This window comes from Syngnathoides biaculeatus, chromosome 2 (assembly GCF_019802595.1).
Source record: "Syngnathoides biaculeatus isolate LvHL_M chromosome 2, ASM1980259v1, whole genome shotgun sequence".
In the NCBI taxonomy this organism is placed as follows: domain Eukaryota; kingdom Metazoa; phylum Chordata; class Actinopteri; order Syngnathiformes; family Syngnathidae; genus Syngnathoides; species Syngnathoides biaculeatus.
The window spans coordinates 34,200,116-34,222,345 of record NC_084641.1 but is presented as its reverse complement, the minus strand read 5'-3'; the positions used below and the strand labels follow the sequence as shown (position 1 = coordinate 34,222,345).

At 41.8% G+C, this 22,230-nt stretch overlaps 1 protein-coding gene across 7 annotated transcripts in view; it reads right to left on the bottom strand.

Moving 5' to 3' along the window:
* The window catches only part of nbeal1 (neurobeachin-like 1), an 87,169-nt gene that overhangs the window by 8,436 nt on the left and 56,503 nt on the right, over nt 1-22,230 (bottom strand). For 6 of the 7 annotated variants that reach the window (XM_061802107.1, XM_061802135.1, XM_061802131.1 and 3 more), the window contains 36 exons: nt 21,742-21,861; nt 21,300-21,609; nt 21,130-21,215; nt 20,971-21,060; nt 20,705-20,882; nt 20,477-20,610; nt 19,661-19,820; nt 19,441-19,543; nt 19,205-19,364; nt 17,100-17,258; nt 16,843-17,002; nt 16,666-16,754; nt 15,195-15,800; nt 14,929-15,104; nt 14,530-14,818; nt 14,139-14,447; nt 13,911-14,060; nt 13,668-13,825; nt 12,257-12,381; nt 12,067-12,193; nt 11,821-11,969; nt 11,454-11,587; nt 11,263-11,364; nt 11,015-11,110; nt 10,815-10,939; nt 8,576-8,716; nt 8,341-8,471; nt 8,137-8,246; nt 7,878-7,995; nt 7,674-7,771; nt 4,691-4,807; nt 4,513-4,602; nt 4,266-4,375; nt 3,988-4,160; nt 2,397-2,491; nt 148-264 (listed from right to left, as the gene is read on the bottom strand). In XM_061802107.1, the coding sequence (XP_061658091.1) occupies nt 148-264; nt 2,397-2,491; nt 3,988-4,160; nt 4,266-4,375; nt 4,513-4,602; nt 4,691-4,807; nt 7,674-7,771; nt 7,878-7,995; nt 8,137-8,246; nt 8,341-8,471; nt 8,576-8,716; nt 10,815-10,939; nt 11,015-11,110; nt 11,263-11,364; nt 11,454-11,587; nt 11,821-11,969; nt 12,067-12,193; nt 12,257-12,381; nt 13,668-13,825; nt 13,911-14,060; nt 14,139-14,447; nt 14,530-14,818; nt 14,929-15,104; nt 15,195-15,800; nt 16,666-16,754; nt 16,843-17,002; nt 17,100-17,258; nt 19,205-19,364; nt 19,441-19,543; nt 19,661-19,820; nt 20,477-20,610; nt 20,705-20,882; nt 20,971-21,060; nt 21,130-21,215; nt 21,300-21,609; nt 21,742-21,861 (5,595 nt within the window). The remainder of the gene's footprint in view (nt 1-147; nt 265-2,396; nt 2,492-3,987; nt 4,161-4,265; nt 4,376-4,512; nt 4,603-4,690; nt 4,808-7,673; nt 7,772-7,877; nt 7,996-8,136; nt 8,247-8,340; nt 8,472-8,575; nt 8,717-10,814; nt 10,940-11,014; nt 11,111-11,262; nt 11,365-11,453; nt 11,588-11,820; nt 11,970-12,066; nt 12,194-12,256; nt 12,382-13,667; nt 13,826-13,910; nt 14,061-14,138; nt 14,448-14,529; nt 14,819-14,928; nt 15,105-15,194; nt 15,801-16,665; nt 16,755-16,842; nt 17,003-17,099; nt 17,259-19,204; nt 19,365-19,440; nt 19,544-19,660; nt 19,821-20,476; nt 20,611-20,704; nt 20,883-20,970; nt 21,061-21,129; nt 21,216-21,299; nt 21,610-21,741; nt 21,862-22,230) is intronic. The other variant, XM_061802152.1, reaches the window with a different exon arrangement.

The window sequence follows — 22,230 nt, the reverse complement described above, 5'->3', positions numbered from 1 at the left end:
AGAGATATTGGAAGTACTAAAGTACTGTACAATTACTTACACACAACATATTAAATTGAATGTGCTCGCAAAAGCACAATTTGGATTAGATGATATTTACCAGGGTGAAATTTAGTCTGACATTACAGCTTGTGTCCCAACTCTCACCCGTGCTCCAGACACAGCCATGTCCAGTTCTGTGCTGATACTGACACTGACCACCTCATCAATGTGGCCATATAACACCTGAACAGGTTTGGGATGTAAACCTACTGGAGCACCCCCCTGCAGGAGAGAGGTCAGAACAAAACATTTCAAAATCTCTTGTAGTACAGTCATGGGTGAACTTATTATGTTTCTACACCTGCTACAATTGCTGAAGAATGCCCTTCGTAATATATGATTAGTCTGCATCATTACACTGATGATCATTTTCATCGTCAAACATGTTGCAGGAATAGCCATATTATTTTTTGTATTTATTTACTGTACAATGAAAGAGGAGAACGTCTCCTTATTAGTGCATACATAAAAATAAAAATAGATGTGTAAAACAGACAGCATAAAATGTATTGGACAAGATGTTGAAATCAGCGTGCCTTCCGATTTAGAGAGCGTTAGAGAGAGAGTTCAAGGTGGTGATGCTTCTCAGAAAAAAAAACTGCTCAGTCTGTTGGTCCTTGGTTTTGCGCATCTCTACCACCTTCCAGATGGCAGAATCTCTAACAGTTGAAAACCGCAGTATGTAGTGTTTGACTAACTACAGTACCTCGTGAAAGTAATCGGCCTCCTTAAATTTTTCAACCTTTCTCCACATTTCAGGCTTCAAACATAAAGATACAAAATCATATAAAAAAAAATCAATACAAGAATCAACAACAACTGGGACACAATCGTGAAGTGGAACAAAATTTATTGGATATTTTAAACTTTTTTAACAAATAACAACCTGAAAAGTGGGGTGTGCAATATTATTTATCCCCCTTTACTTTCAGTGCAGCAAACTCAGTCCAGAAGTTCAGTGAGGATGATCCAATGTTGACTGATGATGATAAATAGAATCCACCTGTGTGTAATCAAGTCTCCGTATAAATGCACCTACTCTGTGATAGTCTCAGGGTTCTGTTTAAAGTGCAGAGGCCCTTATGAAGACCCTAACACACCAGACAGGTCCGAGATACTGTTGTGGAGAAGTTTAAAGCCGGATTTGGATCCAAAAAGATTTCCCAAGCTTTAAACATCTCAAGGAGCACTGTGCAAGCAATCACATTGAAATGGAAAGAGTATCAGACCACTGCAAATCTACCAAGACCCGGTCGTCCCTCCAAACGTTCACCTCGAACAAGGAGAAGACTGATCAGAGATGCAGCCAAGAGGCCCATGATCACTCTGGATGAACTGCAGAGCTCTACAGCTGAGGTGGGAGAGTCTGTCCATAGGACAACAATCAATCATACACTGCACAAATCTGGCCTTTATGGAAGAGTGGCAAGAAGAAAGCCATTTCTCAAAGATATCCATAAAAAGTCTGGTTTAAACTTTGCTACAAGCCACCTAGGAAACACACCAAATGTGGAAGAAGGTGGTCTGGTCAGATGAAATCAAAACTGAACTTTTTGGCTAGAATGCAAAACGATATGTTTGGCGTAAAAGCTACACAGCTCATCACCCTGAACACACCATCCCCACTGTCAAACACGGTGGTGGCAGCCTTATGGTTTGGGGCTGCTTTGCTTCAGCAGGGACAGGGAAGATGGTTAAAATTGATGGGAAGATGAATGGAGCCAAATCCAGGACCATTCTGGAAGAAAACCTGTTGGAGTCGGCAAAAGACCTGAGACTGGGACGGAGCTTTATGTTCCAACAGGACAATGATCCAAAACATCTACAAACATCTACAATGGAACGGTTCACAAATAAACGTATCCAGGTGTGAGAATGGCCAAGTCAAAGTCCAGACCTGAATCCAATCGAGAATCTGACAGCATAGCTGAAGACTGCTGTTCACAAACGCTCTCCATCCAAACTCACTGATCTCGAGCTGTTTTGCAAGGAATAGGGCAAGAATTTCAGTCTCTCCATGTGCCAAACCGATAGAGACATACTCCAAGTGACTTGCAGCTGTAATTGCAGCAAAAGGTGGTGCTACAAAGTATTATTGCAAGGGGGCCAAATAATATTGCACGCCCCACTTTGCAGGTTTTTATTTGTTAAAAAAGTTTAAAATATTCAATAAATTTTGTCCCACTTCACGATTGTGTCTCACTTGTTGATTCTTGATAAAACAATAACATTGTATATCTTTATGTTTAAACCTTGAAATGTGGCAAAATGTTGGAAAGTTCAAGGGGGCCGAATACTTTCACAAGGCACTGTAGCTATATTAAGTGACTAGATAGGCCCAATAAGGCTCTTACCTGCTGTAGAACCTGCCACACCATGCAGGTGGTGTCTCTGGAACCAGAGATGAGGTGGATGCTGCAGTGGTCTGTTGACAGGCAGGTTACAATATCTGGAGGAGATATAGGATACAGGACAAAGCACACAGGTTGGAAACAGTTAATAAAACACCTCTTTAAAAAGCCCTACCAGAGTGGATATGGATAACACAGTTTTCAGTATTCAATATAAATTACATCATCCATCAATTTTGCAAACCACTTACCCTCACCAAGGTTGTAGGTGTGCTGGAGCCGATCCTAGCTGACTGGTCGCAAGCCATTTGCACTCACACTTACATTTAAGGACACTTTAGAGTCTTCAATTAACCTAGCACACATGTTTTGGGATAGCGGAGGAAACCGGAGTACCCAGAGAAAACTCACAGGGATGGGGAGAACAAGCAAACTCCACAAAAGCGTGGCCGGATTTGAACCTGCGGCCTCAGAACTGTGAAGCAGATGTGGCAAACTCTTGTAGTAAGTATTTCCAGAGGAACTGGAAAGGAGGGTAGACTTGATATTTTTCCATAGCATGGATGGCAATGGGGCGGCTCGGTGGTGCAGCTCTAGAGCATTGGCCTCACAATTACGAGGGCTGGGGTTCAAATCCTGGGCCCTGCCTGTGTGGAGTTTGCATGATCTCCCCGTGCTTGTGTGGGTTTTCTCCCAGAACTCAGGTTTCCTCCACAATCCTAAAAAAATGTATTCATTGGACACTCTAAATTGTCGGTAGGTGTGATTGTGAGTGTGACTCTTGTCTGTCTCCATGTGCCCTGCGATTGGCTGGCGACTGGTTCAGGGTGTACCCCGCCACCTGCCCGTTGACAGCTAGGATAGGCTGCAGCACTCCCGCGACCCTTGTGAGGATAAGCAACTCAGAAAATGGATGGATGGCTACCTTTATAGTTTAAGGTCAATTCCAATTTTTTTTGCCCAATGTGACAAGTCAGATTTTCATGTTTCAAATGTTCATGTTCATTTTCAAAAATCAGATTTTTCTCGTCAATTTGAACAGTTGAATTCCATTTTTTTCCACGTCTGACACAGGCCTCTTTTATATGTGGATATAAATGGGATTGTGTCCGTCATGCTCATCCAATATCGTCACAAGGCAACTACTTGTCACAATTGTTCAACAAAATATACACAACAAAAGCAGTGGTGGACAGTAGAAAACAGTCAACGGTAAAAAGAAAATGCTTTATAACTGACGAATAAAAGAAAATGTTGGCTCTGGTTGCACAAAATCTGTAAAATTGCCACAAATGTGTCTTGAAGAGACATACGCGAGTGGCCATATTTATGTAAAAATTGCTGCCTCGAGTTGGTATGTATTTGCAATATGTCTTGTTTCGTGAGCATGTGTGTGATGTGACAGACCCATTCTGCCCCCATTAGTCACAATTGTTTCTGTAAAAAGCTAAAATACTAGCCCCAACCCCCCCCCCCAAAAAAAAAAAAAAAAAAAGAACCCAATAAACAACCAACTATGTAAAAGGAAAAATCTGAATTGGGCATCATGCTCTGCAGTGTGAATGTAGCTTATGTCTACAATGTAATTAATTACCCATGTGTCGAATGTGCTGCCCGACAGTCTTGCCCTTAACAAGTGAGGTGACTCGGAGGCTGTTGTCCCAGTGGCCACCACTGAAGAGCAACTTTCCATCGTGAGAGATCACAAACAGCCCAGTTGTTACCTCCTCACCGGGAGCAAAAGGTCCTGACAGAAAACGCTGTGTCCTGCAGGCAAGGGATAGTACATGGACTTGGTGAGAAGTATTGGCCTCAAGTCAAAAATCGACCCTTTGGATGCATGCGAGCTTGCAACGGGTGCGGTATTCTCACTTGGTATTGGACACTGTGGGGTCCTTAATGAAGGTGAAGTAGTTGGAGATATTCTTATTGTAAGGCAGCCATCCATGGGTCCCAAACAGACAATTTTGACTTACTGTTACCTTACAAAAACATGCACAGGGAAGATTTCACAGTCTGCAGTGAATTCATTCAAAAAATTTCTGAAATATTCTGGTCTAACAAGAATCATTATCAAATCTAATGTGGCATGAGAGAAGCAGAAATCTGTAACCCTAACCATAGTGTCAGGACTCCCTTGACTGATGAAAGAGTGGGACTGATTCTTTGGAACGATAGCTTTAATCAGTGGTACGTTGTCGCTGATGCCCTATAAGCAACATGGCGGGGATATCAATGTGAGACAAGGTACATATAACACTCAATGTTACATGAAGAAGGTAGCAGACAGGTCAAACCTCCACAAAGAAAGACTTCAGGTTGTTAAGGTGTTCAAAGATGACCAGAGGACACAAGTCTTGCTGCGCCTTCCGCTTCTCAACTTCCTCCTGAGAAAGACGAATTGGATGGGGCTCCTAGTCACACACATACACACACACACATGCATGCACACACACGCAAACACAGAAAAATGCAGTGAAAATAAAAATCATGTGAATCAGAATCAGGTTTATTGGCCAAGTGTTTAAAAACCCGCAAGGAATTTTTTTCCGGCAGTCGGTGCTGCCCTGGTAAAACATACAGAACAAAGAAGAAGAGACATTTCTGTTTATAGGAACTATTCCCGAAAAGATGTGGAAGATGTAAAATCTATATAGAGACAGTGTGTTAACAAGGGAGCAGTTTAAAGTGATGAATCGTGCGGTTTACCAAATACAATAACAGTGAAGAAAATAAGTACTTGAAGTATTTGACCCTGCTATATTGCAAGTTCTCTCACTGAGAAATCATGGAGGGGCCTGAAATGTTCATCGTTGGTGCATGTCCACTGTGAGAGATAATCGAAAAAGAAAAATCAGGAAATCATAATGTATGATTTTTTTCAACAATTTATTTATGTGATACAGTTGCAAATAAGTATTTGAACACCTGAGAAAACTAATGTTAATATTTGGTAGAGTAGCCTTTGCTTGCAATTACAGAGGTCAAACGTTTCCTGTACGAGTTCACCCAGTTTGCACACACTGCAGGAGGGATTTTGTCCCACTCCTCCACACAGATCTTCTCTAGATCAGACAGGTTTCTGGCCTGTCGCTGAGAAACACAGAGTTTCAGCTCCCTCCAAAGATTTTCTGTTGGGTTTAGGTCTGGAGACTGGCTAGGCCACGCCAGAACCTTGATATGCTTCTTACGGAGCCACTCCTTGGTTTTCCTGGCTGTGTGCTTCGGGTCATTGTCATGTTGAAAGACCCAGCCACGACCCATCTTCAATGCTCTGACTGAGGGAAAGAAGTTGTTCCCCAAAATCTCACGATACATCGCCACAGTCACCCTCTCCTTAATACAGTGCAGTCGTCCTGTGCAGAAAAACACCCCCAAAGCATGATGCTACAACCCCCATGCTTCACAGTAGGGGTGGTGTTCTTGGGATGGAACTCATGATTCGTCTTCCTCAAAACACAGTTCGTGGCATTATGACCAAAAAGTTCCATTTTGGTCTCATCTGACCACAAAACTTTCTCCTATGACTCCTCTGTATCATCGAAATGATCATTGGCAAACTTAAATGTCATCCCTATAAACATTCTAAAATAGATATTGTAATGAAAAATACATATAGCATTATTCACGTCAACGTCTATACGAAAAAATAAATATGAGTGGAGAGCGCGTCATCCATACGCAAAGTTGCAGAAGTGTCCTTCGACGACATCCAAGTGGTCGCCATATTGGCCTGTCCCTGGACATTAATCATTGAGAACACGCTCTGGACCCTACTATGGGAGACGAACCCGCCCCTTCTGACACGGAAGCTCTTTTCGAAGAAGAGAACATCACACAACCGAGTGAAGTTACCGGGGCAATATTACCCTATTGTTTCGAGCCATATTCAGATGATATCGATCACGGCCAAACCGCCTCCCCGTCCGATCCACTTCCGCGGCGGAGATGAGCCACCCCGGTCGGGCATCGCAGCTCGTCGCAGCCGACCAGGGTGGCTCATTACTGGCCGGCGGCCGGCTGCGACAAGCCCCCCCGGCGCCGAGGTGGCTTATTATGTCGCCAAGCTGGGCCGCTTTACGGCGTTGTTCATAGCCATCGACAACACTGTCGAGACGGAGCGCTTTACAGCGTTGTCGGCAGCGTTCTTCAGAGCCGCTGCCGTCCCCGAGCCCGACGCACACCCTTCGCTGAAGCCGTGACCGGTGGACGCGGTGCCTCGGCCAGGGTGGCTCATTTTCGGCGCCGAGGTGGCTTATCACGGAGCCGAGCCGGGCTGCTTTCCGGTGTTGTTCATCGCGGACGTCGGCGATGAACAACACCGTCGAGCCTGGGCGTTTCACGGCATTTTCATCGCACGTGGCAGCGTTCTTCAAAGCTCCCGCCCTCTGCGAAGGCTGCTGCGTCGCCTCACCAGCGTGCCCGACGCCGTCCGGTGCGCACATCAATACATTTAGCATGCCTGTCGTACGTACCCGAATCTTTTGTTACGTTATGAGAGACCGATTACGTGGTCCGCCCCAAACTATTATTTTTTTTAGTATCTGTATACACCTGTTATTTGGGACCCACGAAGCTCTCGTCCATTGCACCTGTGCAATCAATTTTTTATGATGAACCACGTCTCTCGCAAACTTATGAAGGGTAAATCCAACCTCCCGAGTGTTCAAGCAATGTCCAGCAATGCAACGAGCCAGAGTTTTGGCTAATACGAAGGAACAACGAGCTTCCTTCCGGGAGGTAAAACTAATAGAAACAAACGAGTCCACTTGAGGGCGGTCCTGCCATGTATGTCACTTCCTGCTTCTTTTTGAAAACAAATCCCTCGAGAGGATTTTCATGGTGGGAGTTACAAAGAGCTGTATGTATCAAAATCATGTTTTGTGGTGAAAAAAACACATGGGTCCATGATGGCTGCCGTTTTTTCAATAATAACATAACAAAAATCATGCATTTTATGACAGTGGGCCTTTAAAATAAGCTTTTAAAACAAAACTAAACATTTTTCTGTACAGATACGTTAGAGAACTCACTCATTTTAGTGAGTGATGTAGAGTAGCTGTAGCCTGTGAGTCCGACCACTATTTGCGACGCAATTTTTTTTTTCAATTCATTCTCATCTAATGAACTGCATTTAATTGTTGTGCCATTGACAGATGAACACAGGCACATTTCTAATAATCAAATAAATAAGGTCTAATGAGACAATTTCTGCGACAACCCTGATGACCTAATGACCAATATTTGGGGGCCACGGCATCCTAGTTGGTGTTTCTGCACCTTGAGTAACTGGCAGGGTGTCTGGCCAAAGTTGCTGATCATGCCTTCCAGGGCCTTTCGTTCCTTTTCATCTGTGATAGCATCGAGATCAACTGCCCCTGTGAAGCCAAGTTGGCATAAAATAATGAGACAACAGTGTATTTCTATGTGGTCTGATTACATGCTACCAGAAATCAACAGTGATAATCTCTCAGGATGCTTTACCTTCATATGTGCAGTAGTAGAAAACATTGAGGGCCTCAACTGCTGCAGGCCCCCTTTGCTTATAACCAAAGATCAGATCAATCCACTCATTAAGGTGTGCTGACACATACTCAGACTCCTGTGACAGTGACACAGAAATGTTATAAAGCCTTGAAATACTTTTGTAATGCAATGCCACAAGATTCCATTCCATTTATCATTGTTGTTTGACAAAATGATAAATAACATGATTTGCACATGAACTAGAACAAAAGCTCACCAGGGCTTTGCGATGTTTATAGATGAAGTCCTCTGGGGACTTCGCCCATTTGGGAAGAATTACATTATTTACTTTTTCTTTGGTTATCTGCCGGCGACCGAGGTCAAAGTCTGAGTGACAGCAGGGCATAACGGAGTTTAACTTACATTATTTTATTGTAGCTGTGTGTATTACAAATTGGACTGAGTCCATGAAGAACCTCACCATTGTGGTTTTCAAGAAACTCTGGGAAGTAGAAGAACTCAGGGATTAGCTCCTTGACATCATTGGGGTTGTCCATGAGAGTCAGCCATGTTGCTGGAATGGAGTGGAACTGGCGGTCGGCACAATCAAACCTGAAACAGGCATAAGATTATCCACACTGGTAGGAACATGTCAATTCCAACAGATGGCCCTTACAATACAAGTACCATGCTGACAACTAAGCAGACCTGCTTACCGCCCGCTCTGCAGTTGGATGTGTAGGGAGGTGAAGGGCTCAACTCTGATAAGGTAGTGTATCACACCTGCTGCACTCGAATAATGGGTCCCATAGTGGAACTTGTCGATGGTTCCTGTTGGGTCCTCAAAACTTTCGTACCTGACAAACACGTAAAACGGATTGGGCTTCAATGTACAGATGCAAGAAAAAATATTGGAATACTAGGGTATTGCAATTACTCAAAAAATACTGCATCTTTCCATGTTCCTGCTTTAACTGGTTCTAAAATTATCTTCATATAAATAGACAAACAGTCTTGCTTAAACCAGTGGTGTGACATCCAAACTATGGCCTGGGGGCCGCTTGCAGCCCTTTTTTGTGGCCCATGACATACTAAAAAAGAAAACTGACACGCCCTGCAATGTTAATGAAAAAAAAAAACCTGTTTAGCAAACCCGCTTAAGTCTTTTTGGAAAGTGTGTGGCCCATTACATGTGCCACAAAAACGGCACAGCATTTGATAAAAAGAAAATTATGTCAACAGTGAAGCAGGGAGGTGGCAGTGTGGCTGTTTGGGGCTACTTTGCTACCTCAGGACAAGGAAAACTTGATGTGATTGATCGAACAATGAATTCTGCCGGATACCAAAAGTCCTGAAGGAGAACGTTTGCTCATCACTTCGTGCCCTCACACTCAAGCGCTCTTGGATCATGGAGCAGGACAATGATCCGAAACACACCACCAAATCCACCTCCGAATGGCTACAAATAAATGAATAAAGTAAGATTTTAGAGTGGCCGAGTTAAAGTCCGGATTTAAATCACATTGAGATGCTGTGGTATGTCCTTAAACGGACAGTTCATGCGAGACAACCCTCTAATATGGTGGAGTTTAAAGAATTCCGCAAAGAAGTGTGGGACAAAATCCCTCCAGAGCGATGTGAAATACTCATCACCAATTATCGTAAACGCTTGATTTCAGTTATTGCTGTGAAGGCTGCACAACCTGTTATTAGGCTCAGACAGCAATTACCTTTTCACAGAGGGTCAGAAAGCTTTGGATTTTTTTGTGGCTTAATAAATTGAATTATCATATGAAAAATGCATTTTATATTTCTGTGCGTTGACTCAGTGATATTAAAATTGATTTGATAGTTTGAAACCAGTGTCTGATATACAAAAAAAAAAAAAAAAATCAGGAAGGGGGCAAATACTTTTTCATGGCACCGTATCTTAAACTCAAAATTGTTCTTCAGTTCATTCAGCATTGAGCACTTTGCTCTTGCAGTAATTGTTACAGGACATGTATTCCTAATAAGAATAGCAACTGTGCTGAATTTTCTCTTTTTATAGACAACTGTATTACGTTGCACTGTAGAACATCATGGCTTTTAGAGACAGTTTTGTCACCATTGTCACCTTCACAAAAGTTTTTTTTAAAATGCTAATGGTTCACGCTTGGAAACGTAGCTTGAGAATAGCAAATTCAAAGGTTTTGTGTGATTGTGTTTCATAAGGCATCTCAGCTTTGACCAACAGCTCAAATCCTGTCACATTGATGGGAGTCTAGATTGGCTGACTCCCAACTATGATAAGCTATTGGAGAAGTCATTAGCCAAGAAGTTCACATAGGTTTTCCAGCATGCACTGCAAATGGAACTGTGGTGTGCCAAAAAAAACATGAAAACATGTCATGTCTGTATCGTGTAGTATTAGTTTAAGCAGGCTGATTTTCTATTGTTGTGACTTAGATAAAGATAAAATCACATTTTACTAATTTATGCAGAAACCCAGGTATTTCAAAAAGTTTCACATACTTTTTTTGTGATTGTATATAATACTATATAATGGAGATATATTAATGTATCTTCCATGCTGCTTATCCTCACAAGGCTTGCGGGGGTGCCAGACCCCATCACAGCTATCATCAGGTAAGAGTACAATCGCAGGGCACATATAAACCAAAAAAAAAAAAAAAAAAAAAAAAAAAAAAAAAAAAACTCAAAAAAATTCACACTACCATTCACACCAACAGGCAATTTAAGAGTCTTCAATTAAACTACCAAGCATGTGCTTGAGAGAGAGGAAGAAACTGTAATTGCTGGACAAAACACACTCAGGCATAGGGAGAACATGCAAATTTGCAGATTTGAATTTAAGTCCTCAACACCGTGAGGAGGATGTGTTAACCAGTAGTTCACAGTGACGCATTTTGTCTCTCACTTTCTCTCTCTTTAGTACACATAGTTGAAACATACTTTTCTCGAACAGCCTTAGCATTGCGGTTATTCTGTACTGCCACTGGCTTTGACAAATCCCTGAATACCAGAGGATCCAAAAGGTCCAGCTCCTCAGAGGTGTAGTCTGCCAGAACCCAGGGAAACTATTAACAAAGGTACAAGTGTGGTAAACCATCTAGCAGATTCTTCACTGGTCATGTATTCATCAGGAAATATACCACTGGATACTGAGCCAGGTCATTGTATGTTCTGCCAGCAATTGTGTTGAGTTGCATCAGGTAGTCAAAGTTGGAAATCTCCCGGTTGACCCATTTCTGTGGAAAATTTGACCCAAAAAGCAGATGACATGGCAGCTCTAAACCAGATCGTTTTCTACATACAGATGAAGTGGTCTATTTTAAATATTTTTTTCCAGTGTAATGCCATTTATTAGATTAACTAATGAGAACTTGATACAGTTGCTGACCTGTGTTAGTCCGGAGGCCTTAAGGAGCTCTTGTGGAGAACGTGTTCCATACAGACTGAAGGATCGCAATAGCAACATGCGATCATATACCTTATTTCTTGCCTGTAAATTGAAGAAAAGAGCAAATACTGAATTACTACTTATAAGAAGGTGAAACTCTGAAATGGTCAAGGAAGCAGAAAGCCCCTTACCTCTTTCTTGAAGTTGAGAAAGTAGTTGGTTTGGTCAATAAGGAAGATCTCCAGAGCAGAGCGTCGAAGATTATATCGCCGTAGGTGCACCTCTCGGATCTGACTTAGTGGCCATTTAAAGTCATGCCCCTCCCCTTCAGTAAAAAATGGAGGTTAATTCATGATTGGTGTTAAATAATGTAATACCGATACTATTTAAGTAATATATATATACATTATGCATTAATATCAATGAAATATCTTGGGCATTTCAACTTGTACTATTTGGTGGCAATTAAACTGAGGAATGATTGGGCTTATTCAGTGGGCTGTGATACACATGCTAAAATTGTAACACTACAACACAAACAAACACAACCAAAATCACCTTCCTCCTTCTCTTGGCTGCTGTCATAGAAATAGATGTGTTGGGTCGTGAGTTCCAGACGGCCGGGTACCACGTCGACCAATGTCACCAGCTGACAGTCTTCCCATAGAATCAGTTTCTCCTTTTGACCTGCTTCCTCTGCTTCAATCCTGGAGGACGTGGAAAACATGATGGAACTGCTAGCAAAATCTTGGGCTTATGATGACCAATAATGCTTCAGTGATATCAACTGCAGAAATTATTTACTGGTTGTTTGCTGCCGCCACGTCGTCCTCTGGCAACTCTAAGATGTCATCTTCAAGGTTGGTGACTTTGACCTGCTTTACAGCCTCCAGCAACAAAGATTCCGGGTTGACAAACTGCTGATGAACACCTGGAATTTGTAACGGATGTTAAAATATCAATAATACATTTTGATTGTGATTTTGTCTCTTACCAAGGTTGTCCCGCAGGGCACTTGCCTCCCTATAAAGGTCGAAGTTGTAGTTACGGATCAATTTCAGCCTCATGCGGGAAAAGTTCTCAGCACTGGACAGCTTCCAGTGCATCTTCTGTTGCTGCCTGTTACACAGAGGTAAAAGTTTCCTTCAGCAAGATGCTGTGTCATCAGTGTTAATGAGCAGTCAAATTTCCTCCAATGGAAAAAGAGTGGCATCATCAGTTATTCGCTTTTAGCTTTGAAGGTGCTATGCAATAGAACTTTGAAAGTTGTAAGATTCACTGAAATTAAGAACAAGCCTGAGATACAGTTGGTACAGAAAGTATTGAGACTTCAGAATTTTTCATTGTCTATTGCATTGAAGCAATTTATGAAAAAGCTACCATTTTTTTCTTCATAAATGTACAGACAGCACCCTATATGGCAAAAAACCCTAAATTGTTGAATTTTTGCAGATTTTTTTGTAAGAGAAATAAATCTATAATTGTAATTTAAACAATAAATGACTCCTGCGACACTCCTATGTTTTACTTAGGTTCTGCCCATTTCTTCTGATATTCCTTGAGATGATTCTACACCTTCATTGGTGTCCAGCTTTTATTGGAAGATATAAGATATATTGGAATTGAAAGTGGCCAAGTACTGGGTTATCCTGGATGAAAACTTGGTCCAGAGTACTCAGAACATCAAATTTGGCCTAAGGTTCTAACAAGATAATGACCTAAAGCACACAGCTAAAATAATGAAAGAGTGGCTTCAGAACAACTCTGGAACTATTGTAGAATCGCCCAATCAGAGCCCTGAACTAAAAGCATCTCTGGAAAGACCCGAAAATGGCTGCCCGCCAATTTTCACCATCCAACCTGACAGAACCTCAGAGAATCTGCAACGAGGAATGGCAGAGGATCCCGAAATCCAGGTGTGAAAACTTTGTTGCATCAGTCCCAAAAAGACTCATGGCTCAAAAGAGTGCTTCTACTAAATACTGGGCAAAGGGTCTGAATACTTATGGCTTTGTGATAGTTCAGTTTCTCTTTTTTTTGTTACTCTGCAATAATTCCGTTATTTTCCTGTCAATATGGGGTGCTGTGTGTGAGTGCAAAAAATGAACGTAAATAATTTTAACCAATGGTTGCAATATAACGAGTGAAAAATGTAAGTGGGACTGAATACTTTCCGTGCCAACTGTATAGAAGAAAAATATGCGTTTAAATGGTCATGCATGATATCACTCACGAGCATTATATTTTGCAAGCACAAATCAAAATATTAATTGTGGATGTGCATTTGGCTTTTTCCTTATTTTGCAAATCATATTAAAAATTTGGACTGCTATTACGTACGACATCAGACCCTACAAACGTAGTTGGCTATTTCTAAATACAAAAATGCTAACTGATATCACTACCTTTCAGCCCAGGGACCCCTCTCACAAAAAAGCCCCCGGCGAGCTGCCTTCCACTGCCTTAGAGAGGCGCTGTTTTGGCTATGCTGTTGCTTTAACATGCTGTTGTACCTCAAGTTCTCCTGACGACTTTGGCGGGAGAAGGGTTCTACAAAATGTTCCTAATGTAAAAAGGGAATATGTGACATTTTAGGACTGGGGAATTATTTAGTTACGTTAGAATCAAACTGAAGGAATCCAACTCACCTGAAAGCAGATCTTGCTCTCACCCCTTTCTCGTTCTCGCCTATGTAGGCTGACCATGAAGGCCTCAAAGGACTCCTTCCAAAAGAGTGCCATGGTCTCATGGCCCTGACTAAAGGTCTCAATTTCATATTGCTTCATATATGGAATAATCTGAAAATGAATGATAGACTTCAATAATAGTGCAATCTCATCATTTCAAACATGCCATGGCATATTTCATTCTCGTACATATTTGTCCAGATAGACACGCCACTCGGGTGAGTTACAGTATACTTGAAAGTCTTCAAAGAAAGATGGGCTGCCATTGGTATCAGGCAGTTGGGGCAGGTGAAGCTCCATATAGAGGAGGCGGTGAACTTTGGAGAGGAGTGTGCGCAAGAGTGGAACAAGGAATGAGTATGTTTCTTCTGTCTTATCCTGGACAGAGCGCCGCAGGATGCACTCAACCTTTCCCAGGAGGTAGCAGGCCTCGTCCTGGCTAGAGACTTCCTTCATTTGCAGAATAAAGTTGAGCTTGGCTGTGGCTATTGCACATACCTGTGATTTCAGAATTGTTTTTTTTTATGACAGAATTTGGCTTTTGCAACTATTGAGAAAAACAAAGCTAACAATATTTCACCTCTGGGTCCTCTTGCGCCATGAAGCCTAGCAACAATCTCACTCCAACTTGAGATAGCTGGAACCACTGGGTGCCAGCAGAATACCATACCATGAGACAGTCCATCAGTGTCACAGTCTCTTCCAGCACCTTTTCTGTCCACAATGCTGGATTAATCAGACCCTCAGCTTGGAGGAAATCTTGTACTATGTGAAGCAAACGGACTGCATTCTCCGTGTGTTGAGGCAATGTAGCAGCAGATGCCTCACGGTTGTCAGTCACAGCCCATTCCAACATACGTTCCAAGAGACTAGAAAAAGGGTCCAAAGAAAGGAGAGTCCATTGTTACCAAACTTGTCTGAAAGTATTTAACCATGCACAGCGCATGCAGTACAGTCAGCACTCTGGTAGAGGACAGACCTGAGTTTGATATGGTCAACAGGATGTAGCAATTCATTAGCCGTTCCTAGTTTGGTGAGAGCTGAAAAGACTTGACCACGCTCCAGCCATGCCGAATCATCAGAACCTTCAACTCCACGCCACATTACACACAACACAATCTCCAACAACATGCTCGACAATTCCTCCTCGGCCCGCTAATAGGTGATGACAGAGACAGTTAAATACATTTACAGCAATAGTTTATTGAAGACCATTTCAACTTTCAAGCAAACCTTCTATCTCACCTCAGTATTACTGAAGGACTCCCCCAAAGAGAGATTGTCACTGAAGAGGAAGGTGTCTTCGGTTAATGTGGCAGTCTTATCTAAACCTCCTGAGTTTCCTGGAAAGGGCTTTGATGCTTCGAGTGGAGAGGGTGTGCTTGGCATACTGCCAGGTGTTTGGCTGTCACTCTCCACACCCCCGTAGGCCTGCACGTGAGACAAGTCAAGAGTCAAGCCCCCGGATTTCCCCACTAGCCAGGGCTTGACTTGGATTTGTGGCTCAGCAGAAGCAGAAGATGATGGCGTGTCCAGTAGTGAGATGACATCACTGTTCTCCATGCTGTCGATAGAACGAGTATCGCCCATACTGAGCCAGTCATCCTCGAGGCGGTCCAAGCGGCCAGCGCTTGCTGCCCTTGTTCTACGGGGTAGTGGCAGTTCTAGGTGGTTATTATTGCTTCCGCTGGGTTGGTTCAAGTCCAGGCTGCAGGTGCTGACAGTGTCTGCACTTCGTGATGGCAATGAGCCTACACCCCGCAGGTAGAGACGTACCAAGGTATCCTGCCAACACTGCTGCTTTGAAATCTGGAAAGCAGCATCTTGTTGGGACTGAAGGAGCTGGTAGACCTAAAAATAATGAAAGCTATTGAAATGCCTCAGCCCTGGTAGGCAAACAAGGATTTTTCAAATGTTAAAAGATTATCTTTTAAAGACCCCAGACATGGAGATTAAAAAAAAAAAATCACTCATTTATCAGTTTTGGTCATAATATGTGGTCGACTCAGATCATTCCAACATCCAACACCACACACAAAGATTCTGTTCCACCATGATCTAAATTTCAGTCCTCCAAGACAGAAATCTCATTTTATCAAATGTGAGCCAACAAAAATAAAGAACACTAACGGATGGATATTTTGTGCAGTGTTGCTGAAAGGACCTGAGACGGGAGTATCGTAAAATGGTGAGGTCGTCAACAAAGACCTGTTTTGACAAATGCCTCTTGCCGTCTGGTGAACCCACTTAAGCAAAATACAGCACCAGGTAAGACATGCTTGTTTTTATTTACAGCTGCTTCCTTGTTCCTTAGTTAAATGAGTCATGACTTGGGATGTTAACCATATCCACACACAAAGATTTTTGGATGGAAAGATTCAATATGTTCAAGATCATTGTCCTGACCAGTTTCAGAGACTTCTTATCAGGAGAAATTCACGCCTAACACATCTCAGAGCACCGGACAATATATTTACCTGTCTAGCGGGCCTTAGAAACATGTGGGTGACATTTTTACTCTTCTGGGTAGACATTATATGGTTTTTAATTATTTTGTCACATCTGGGGCCACTCAAAAAAAAAAACGCTTTAAGATGTTGAAAATCATTATACACAGCTAATGCTTTAGGCAGATGTCTAATACATTTGTCCAACTATGATAAAGAACAAAGGGTTCAGAGAGAGCAAATTGCTTGAGCAATTCATGGTACCTCACCCTCTTGCAGACGATAAGCCGTGTCGTGGGTCCAGTTCGATGAGTGAGCTGAACTAGTGCCATCAGATCCCTGTAGTTCACCACTTGATCTTTATATTATAAGCAACCCATGTCAATTAGACACGATTCAACCTCGTGTAGTACGTGAATAAAAATTATTGTGAAAGAAAAGCTGACCTGTGTGGAGGACCTGATTGAGGAGACAACGAATGAGCGTCGGCGTGATGTGAAAATCAGAGAAAAGTAGTGACAGGCCATTGTAACCCGCCTCCCTTAGCCTCAAACGCTGCTTGTTTTTCTCATAGATGCGGTCACATCGCAACATACGCTCAAACAGCTGTGCATAAGCAGGTAAAAACATTCAATAAATTCCACACATTCTGAGATGAATGGTGGCAATTTTGTTTTTCCAGGTGAAGTTGGCTGTAACCCACCTTGAAGACAAGTTCTCTAAGGCGATCGGAGTGTTTGTTGTTCAGCAGAAGAGTGTAGCAGGAGTCAGCTGCTCCGGGCTCGAAGAAAAGCAGAAAGAGTTGGTCCCTGGACGGGCTGTTCTGAAGGAGGCTGAGTAACATCTCTAATAGCCCACAAATCTTCAACACAAAAAATGTCTTTAAAATTAGTAAGTGATAATAGAATAGCACTGCCATATTTTATTTTTTAAACATTTCCATAATAATAATGTAAAAAAACAGCCGTAAACTAAATTCATCCTTGTGAAAGTGTGATATCTGTTGAATGCGTTAATTAGTCTAAATATTTGAAGGACGGCTGAGTCATGTACTGTAAGTCAGAGACAGACATACAGTATATATTGTAGTATTATGAATGATACACAGTACAGTGTATTGAATGTAAGTACCTCTCACTCTTTTTACACTTACTGAGAAGAAGATGCTTCAAAATATAAAGACAGAAAAGAAAGCAAAAGGATACCTGGCGTGAAATGAGGCATTAACAATGTGTACAGGCATAGCTCCGGACTTCCCATTGGTTCCTATTGCATTAAAATTTGTTTATTACTATTTTATTATTATGTTTATTATTAAATGGTAAGTATTTTAGGCAGTTCTTGTGAAATGGGGAACTGGCCAATTAACAAACTAGTAAATGTTTGTCCAGCTCTGGACAAAGAGTTGTTTGTGAAATTTATTATTTGAATATTTATGTTTCATAAATAGGAATGATTCATAAATATTTACAGTGGGTATGGAAAATATTCAGACCCTAACCCTCTGAAAAGTTTCTCTTGGTTATATTGCAGCCATTGGCTAAAATCATTTGAGTTAATTTTTTTCCTTTATTAATGTACACAGAACACCTCATATCCAGATTTACTAAAACAGACAACCTGAAATATTCCAAACCACTAAGTATTCAGAACCTTTGCTGTGACAATCCCATATAAATTTGACAGGTGTTATCCATTTCTTCTGTTGAGATGGTTCTACATTTACAATGGAGTACAGCTGTTTGATTATACTGATTGGACCTGTCAATGTAAGACCTTACAGCTTACAGTGCATGTCAGAGCAAATGAAAATGATGAAAATTGAAGGGGGTTTAAATAGTTTCCTTGTCCACTGAATATTCATGAAATACTATACTTAAGTAAGTACGTGCATTTCAGATATATGTAATATATTTATCCATCCATCCATTTTCTGAGCTGCTTATCCTCACGAGGGTCCCAGCTGTTTTAAGGCAGGAGGCGGGGTACACCTTGAACTGGTCGCCAGCCAATCACAGGGCACAGGAAGACAGACAACAGTCGCAATCACAATTACACCTAGGGGCAATTTAGAGTGTCCAATTAATGCATGTTTTTGGGATCTGGGAGGAAAGCAGAGTGCCCGGAGAAAACCCACACAGGCACGGAGAGAATATGCAAACTCCAAACAGGCGGGACGGGAATTTGAATCCAGGTCCTCAGAACTGTGAGGCCAGTGGTCTACAGCTGTTCCACTGTTCTGTTGTACCATATTTATATGTTTCATCAAATAATTAATGAATTTTAATGGACAAAAATAGAAATATCCAGGAGTGGGCATCAATGATGCCAAACTGTTGGTCACTGATGGAGGACTTTGCAGCATTTCATTCCAAAATGAGTTTTACAATATACTTTGCTTGGATAAACCGATAATACATGTTAATGTTTGTATCCATTAGGACTGCACAATATATGGTTTGAGCAACCTCATGACAATGTACTTGACACGTGTGCACAATAGTCACATCGCACTGTTGGTGTAGATATGCAGTCAGTCAACAGTAATATTAAAAATTTATTCTGTCATTCCTAGTTAAATGCATGCAACACATTCCCCAAAAACTGGGACTATGGTGAAAAAAAAAGACGGAAAAAAAGTTGGGGACAGGTAAATTACACAATCTCGCAACTTCATTGGAATATGTGAAAATGATGGGCAAACGTACAATAAACTACCACATTTAATTCAAACACATGGTCATCTAATCTCCAGTTTACCCATAACCCAAATGAGCAGTTAATGTTCCATCATTTATGCTTCCTCACCTGATCTTCATCCCCGATAGCAGCAATGTAACCAATAATACTGTGCATCTCCTCCTGTGACATGCCCTTGCTGATGTAGTACTTAATGAGGTCGTAGAGCGCTATCCGGATGTTCAGAATGTCTTCATCACCCAGACCACTCTCTTTATTACTGATTTTCCTAAAGAGAAAAACTGAATTTAATGCTCTGCCAGGTAGAACTTGATGGACCATAGAGTTGGGGAATCTAATCTCACCCGTAATAGAGACGTATGCTGTCCAAAAGGAATTGGACTCCATATTTTTTACGGAACTGTTTCCTGTTGTCTTTGATGACAGTTGTCATATACTGTATATGACCTACAAGAGAAGGAAAAAACACACACACAACATAACTATTTGATGTAATTTTAAATGCCCCAAATTAATACTTTAAATTTCCAAGTTTATTGTTTTCATTCAGTTTTCAGTTCTCACCTATCCGTAAAGGGAAGTCCCCTTTGTTCCAGATGTTAAAGTTGAACAGTAGATGTGTGTGAAGTTGTTGCAGCAGCCCGTGGTTCTTCTCATATGTAACTTGCTCTATCAGCAACTGCACAGCCACGAGCACATTGACATCGACGTGTCCTGCAGGAAGCTGGAAACACAAAACACATTTAGAATATATAATTTATATATATTCACAACTTCCCTTAACAAAACACAAGATCAAGAACTTACTGGAATTTATAAACAAATGTATTATCTCCAGATTTACGATTAAGAGGGTGTGGTCACTATGCCAAGAAAAACCATCCATTTTCTTATTTTCCACATTTTTAACCTGCCTCTCAATGGAGGCTTTCAAATCAAATCAAAAGCCTTTAATGTCTCATTTTGCGATGGTCTAAATGCTGATTCAGATATACTTCTGCAGGATTCTGCTCAAACCCCACTTTGTTTCGGTGAAGGACTAAGGAAACAAAGAAGACAGATGGAAGGAAGCCAGGCACACAGAGCCTAATGATAAGCTTTTTGTATTCGCTACTCAATTTGAGATTTGATTTGAGATTTCTGCTGTCTCAATATATAACATGCTCTATTGTGTAAGTATGGTGACATTAAAGTGGCTTAATATAAAACACTTTATTTACTTAAGTAACCACAAGTGCTTCAGTCACACAGAAATTTAATCTGATGCTTGTGACCTTCTCATTATACACTTAACTAGTGAATTTTGAATGCTGGGCCAGCATTTCTTACTTGGATTACCAGACACTACTGTGAAGGTGAAAAATTGACCTCAACACACACCTTCTGCAGCAGGGCTCCCAGAGTCGGAACAGCATGCGAATAGAGCAGATTCTCCTGGTTTATTACATGCCTCTGTAGAAAATGTTTCAGAACCAACAGTAAAGTAGCCACCAGATTCTTCTCCAGGCGCGCTTCTGATACAGGATATCAAAAATTATGATTTTCATACACTGCTTGTTTAGAGATTGTAATTGAAAACATACTGTGTTTGTAAAGTGATGCACTGACCCGAAGCCCTGTTAGATGGGAGAATGACCCATTCACTCTCAGAGGGAGTGGTCACATCTGGGGTGATAAAGTCTGACCCACTTGAAACATCACTATTCTGTTGATCAGGGGTCGTTAGAGCCAACTGCTCTAGTATAGGAAACAGCACTTGAAGTCCACCTACACAATTGATCATATCCTGCCAAAAATACAGAAAAGTACTAAATACAACACGTTTGTTCTGTGCACAGAATTATAATGTGACATAATTTTTGGGACATCCTAACCTTGATGTCCCAGTTAACAACTTTCTTCCCAGTCAGGCGCCCATGTAGTTTGTTCGGGGAAAGATCAAGACAGATTGGGTTTTGACACGCCTGTTGGTAAAAGGGTGTTTAACCTTAAGTGATGCTTGGTACACAGGGTGTATTAGAAGTAGAAATAACCTTTGGGGAATAATGAACCAGCAGTTTGCTTGAAAGGTCACCAAGTTCTGACTCCTGGACTTTTATAGGCGACACACAGTTTGGACCTGTGTTAAACAATGTCATCAAATATTATTATTATTTTCGATCATGTTTCATTTCTCTACTATTCATCATTTCCAACTATTTACCAGCACTACAGAGGACTTTGATGTGGTAGGGCTGCAGGGCTTCATGGAACACCATGACACTTGCCAGCTGACCCTGCAAAGATGTGGGGCTTCCCCACTCACTATCCTGGGTCCCTGCTGAGATGAGTTTTGTCACAGACTCAGGCTTTCCGCTCAGAAGTCCCCCCCAGGTATGTGGTGAAAGAATGCCACCCAGTGAGGAGCGTGTGCTGGGTGAGGTGGCTAATGAGAAGGGTGGGTCAGGGATCTGGGAAGGTGGGGGAGTGGTGGTCCGGTGACCTGCTGAGCCAATGCAACAGGAGGTAAACGGCTGTGGAAAGGAGAGGGGAGACATCAGTGGGAGTCAGTATTCACCTGGGACACCATATTAATGTGTTATACACAGTGAATAACTAAACACTTTATAATTTCAGTTTCTAACTATTCTGAGTGAGGATTTCACCTCGGTCATGGAAGGGTACTTGAGGGGGGCAGATAGCTTCTGTTGTCCGTCCACATAAATGTAGACGAGACTCTGCCCAAATGGCCTCTTTCCTGGTATGTGAACCACACCAATGCTGTGCTGTTGACAAGAAGTCCCAAATGGCTTTAGAACATTTTCCACACTGATAGATCTCAAAAACCTCGTTTCTAATTTATTTCTGAATTTCTCAAGATCGCAGCATAATATCTAGCTTTTGAGGAGTCTTAGGTCTACTTCATTTTGTCAGGTCTCTCCCTTAATAATAAAATCATTTAAAAACAGCATTTTGTATTTATTTTACTGTCTTATACATTCATCCAACCATCAATTTTCTGAACTGCTCATCCTCACAAGGGTTGCGGTGATCCTGGAGCCTATCCCAGTTATCATTGGGCAGGAGGCGGGGTACACCATGAACCGGTTGCCAGCCAAATGCAGGGCACATAGAGAAAGACAACTGTCACCCAC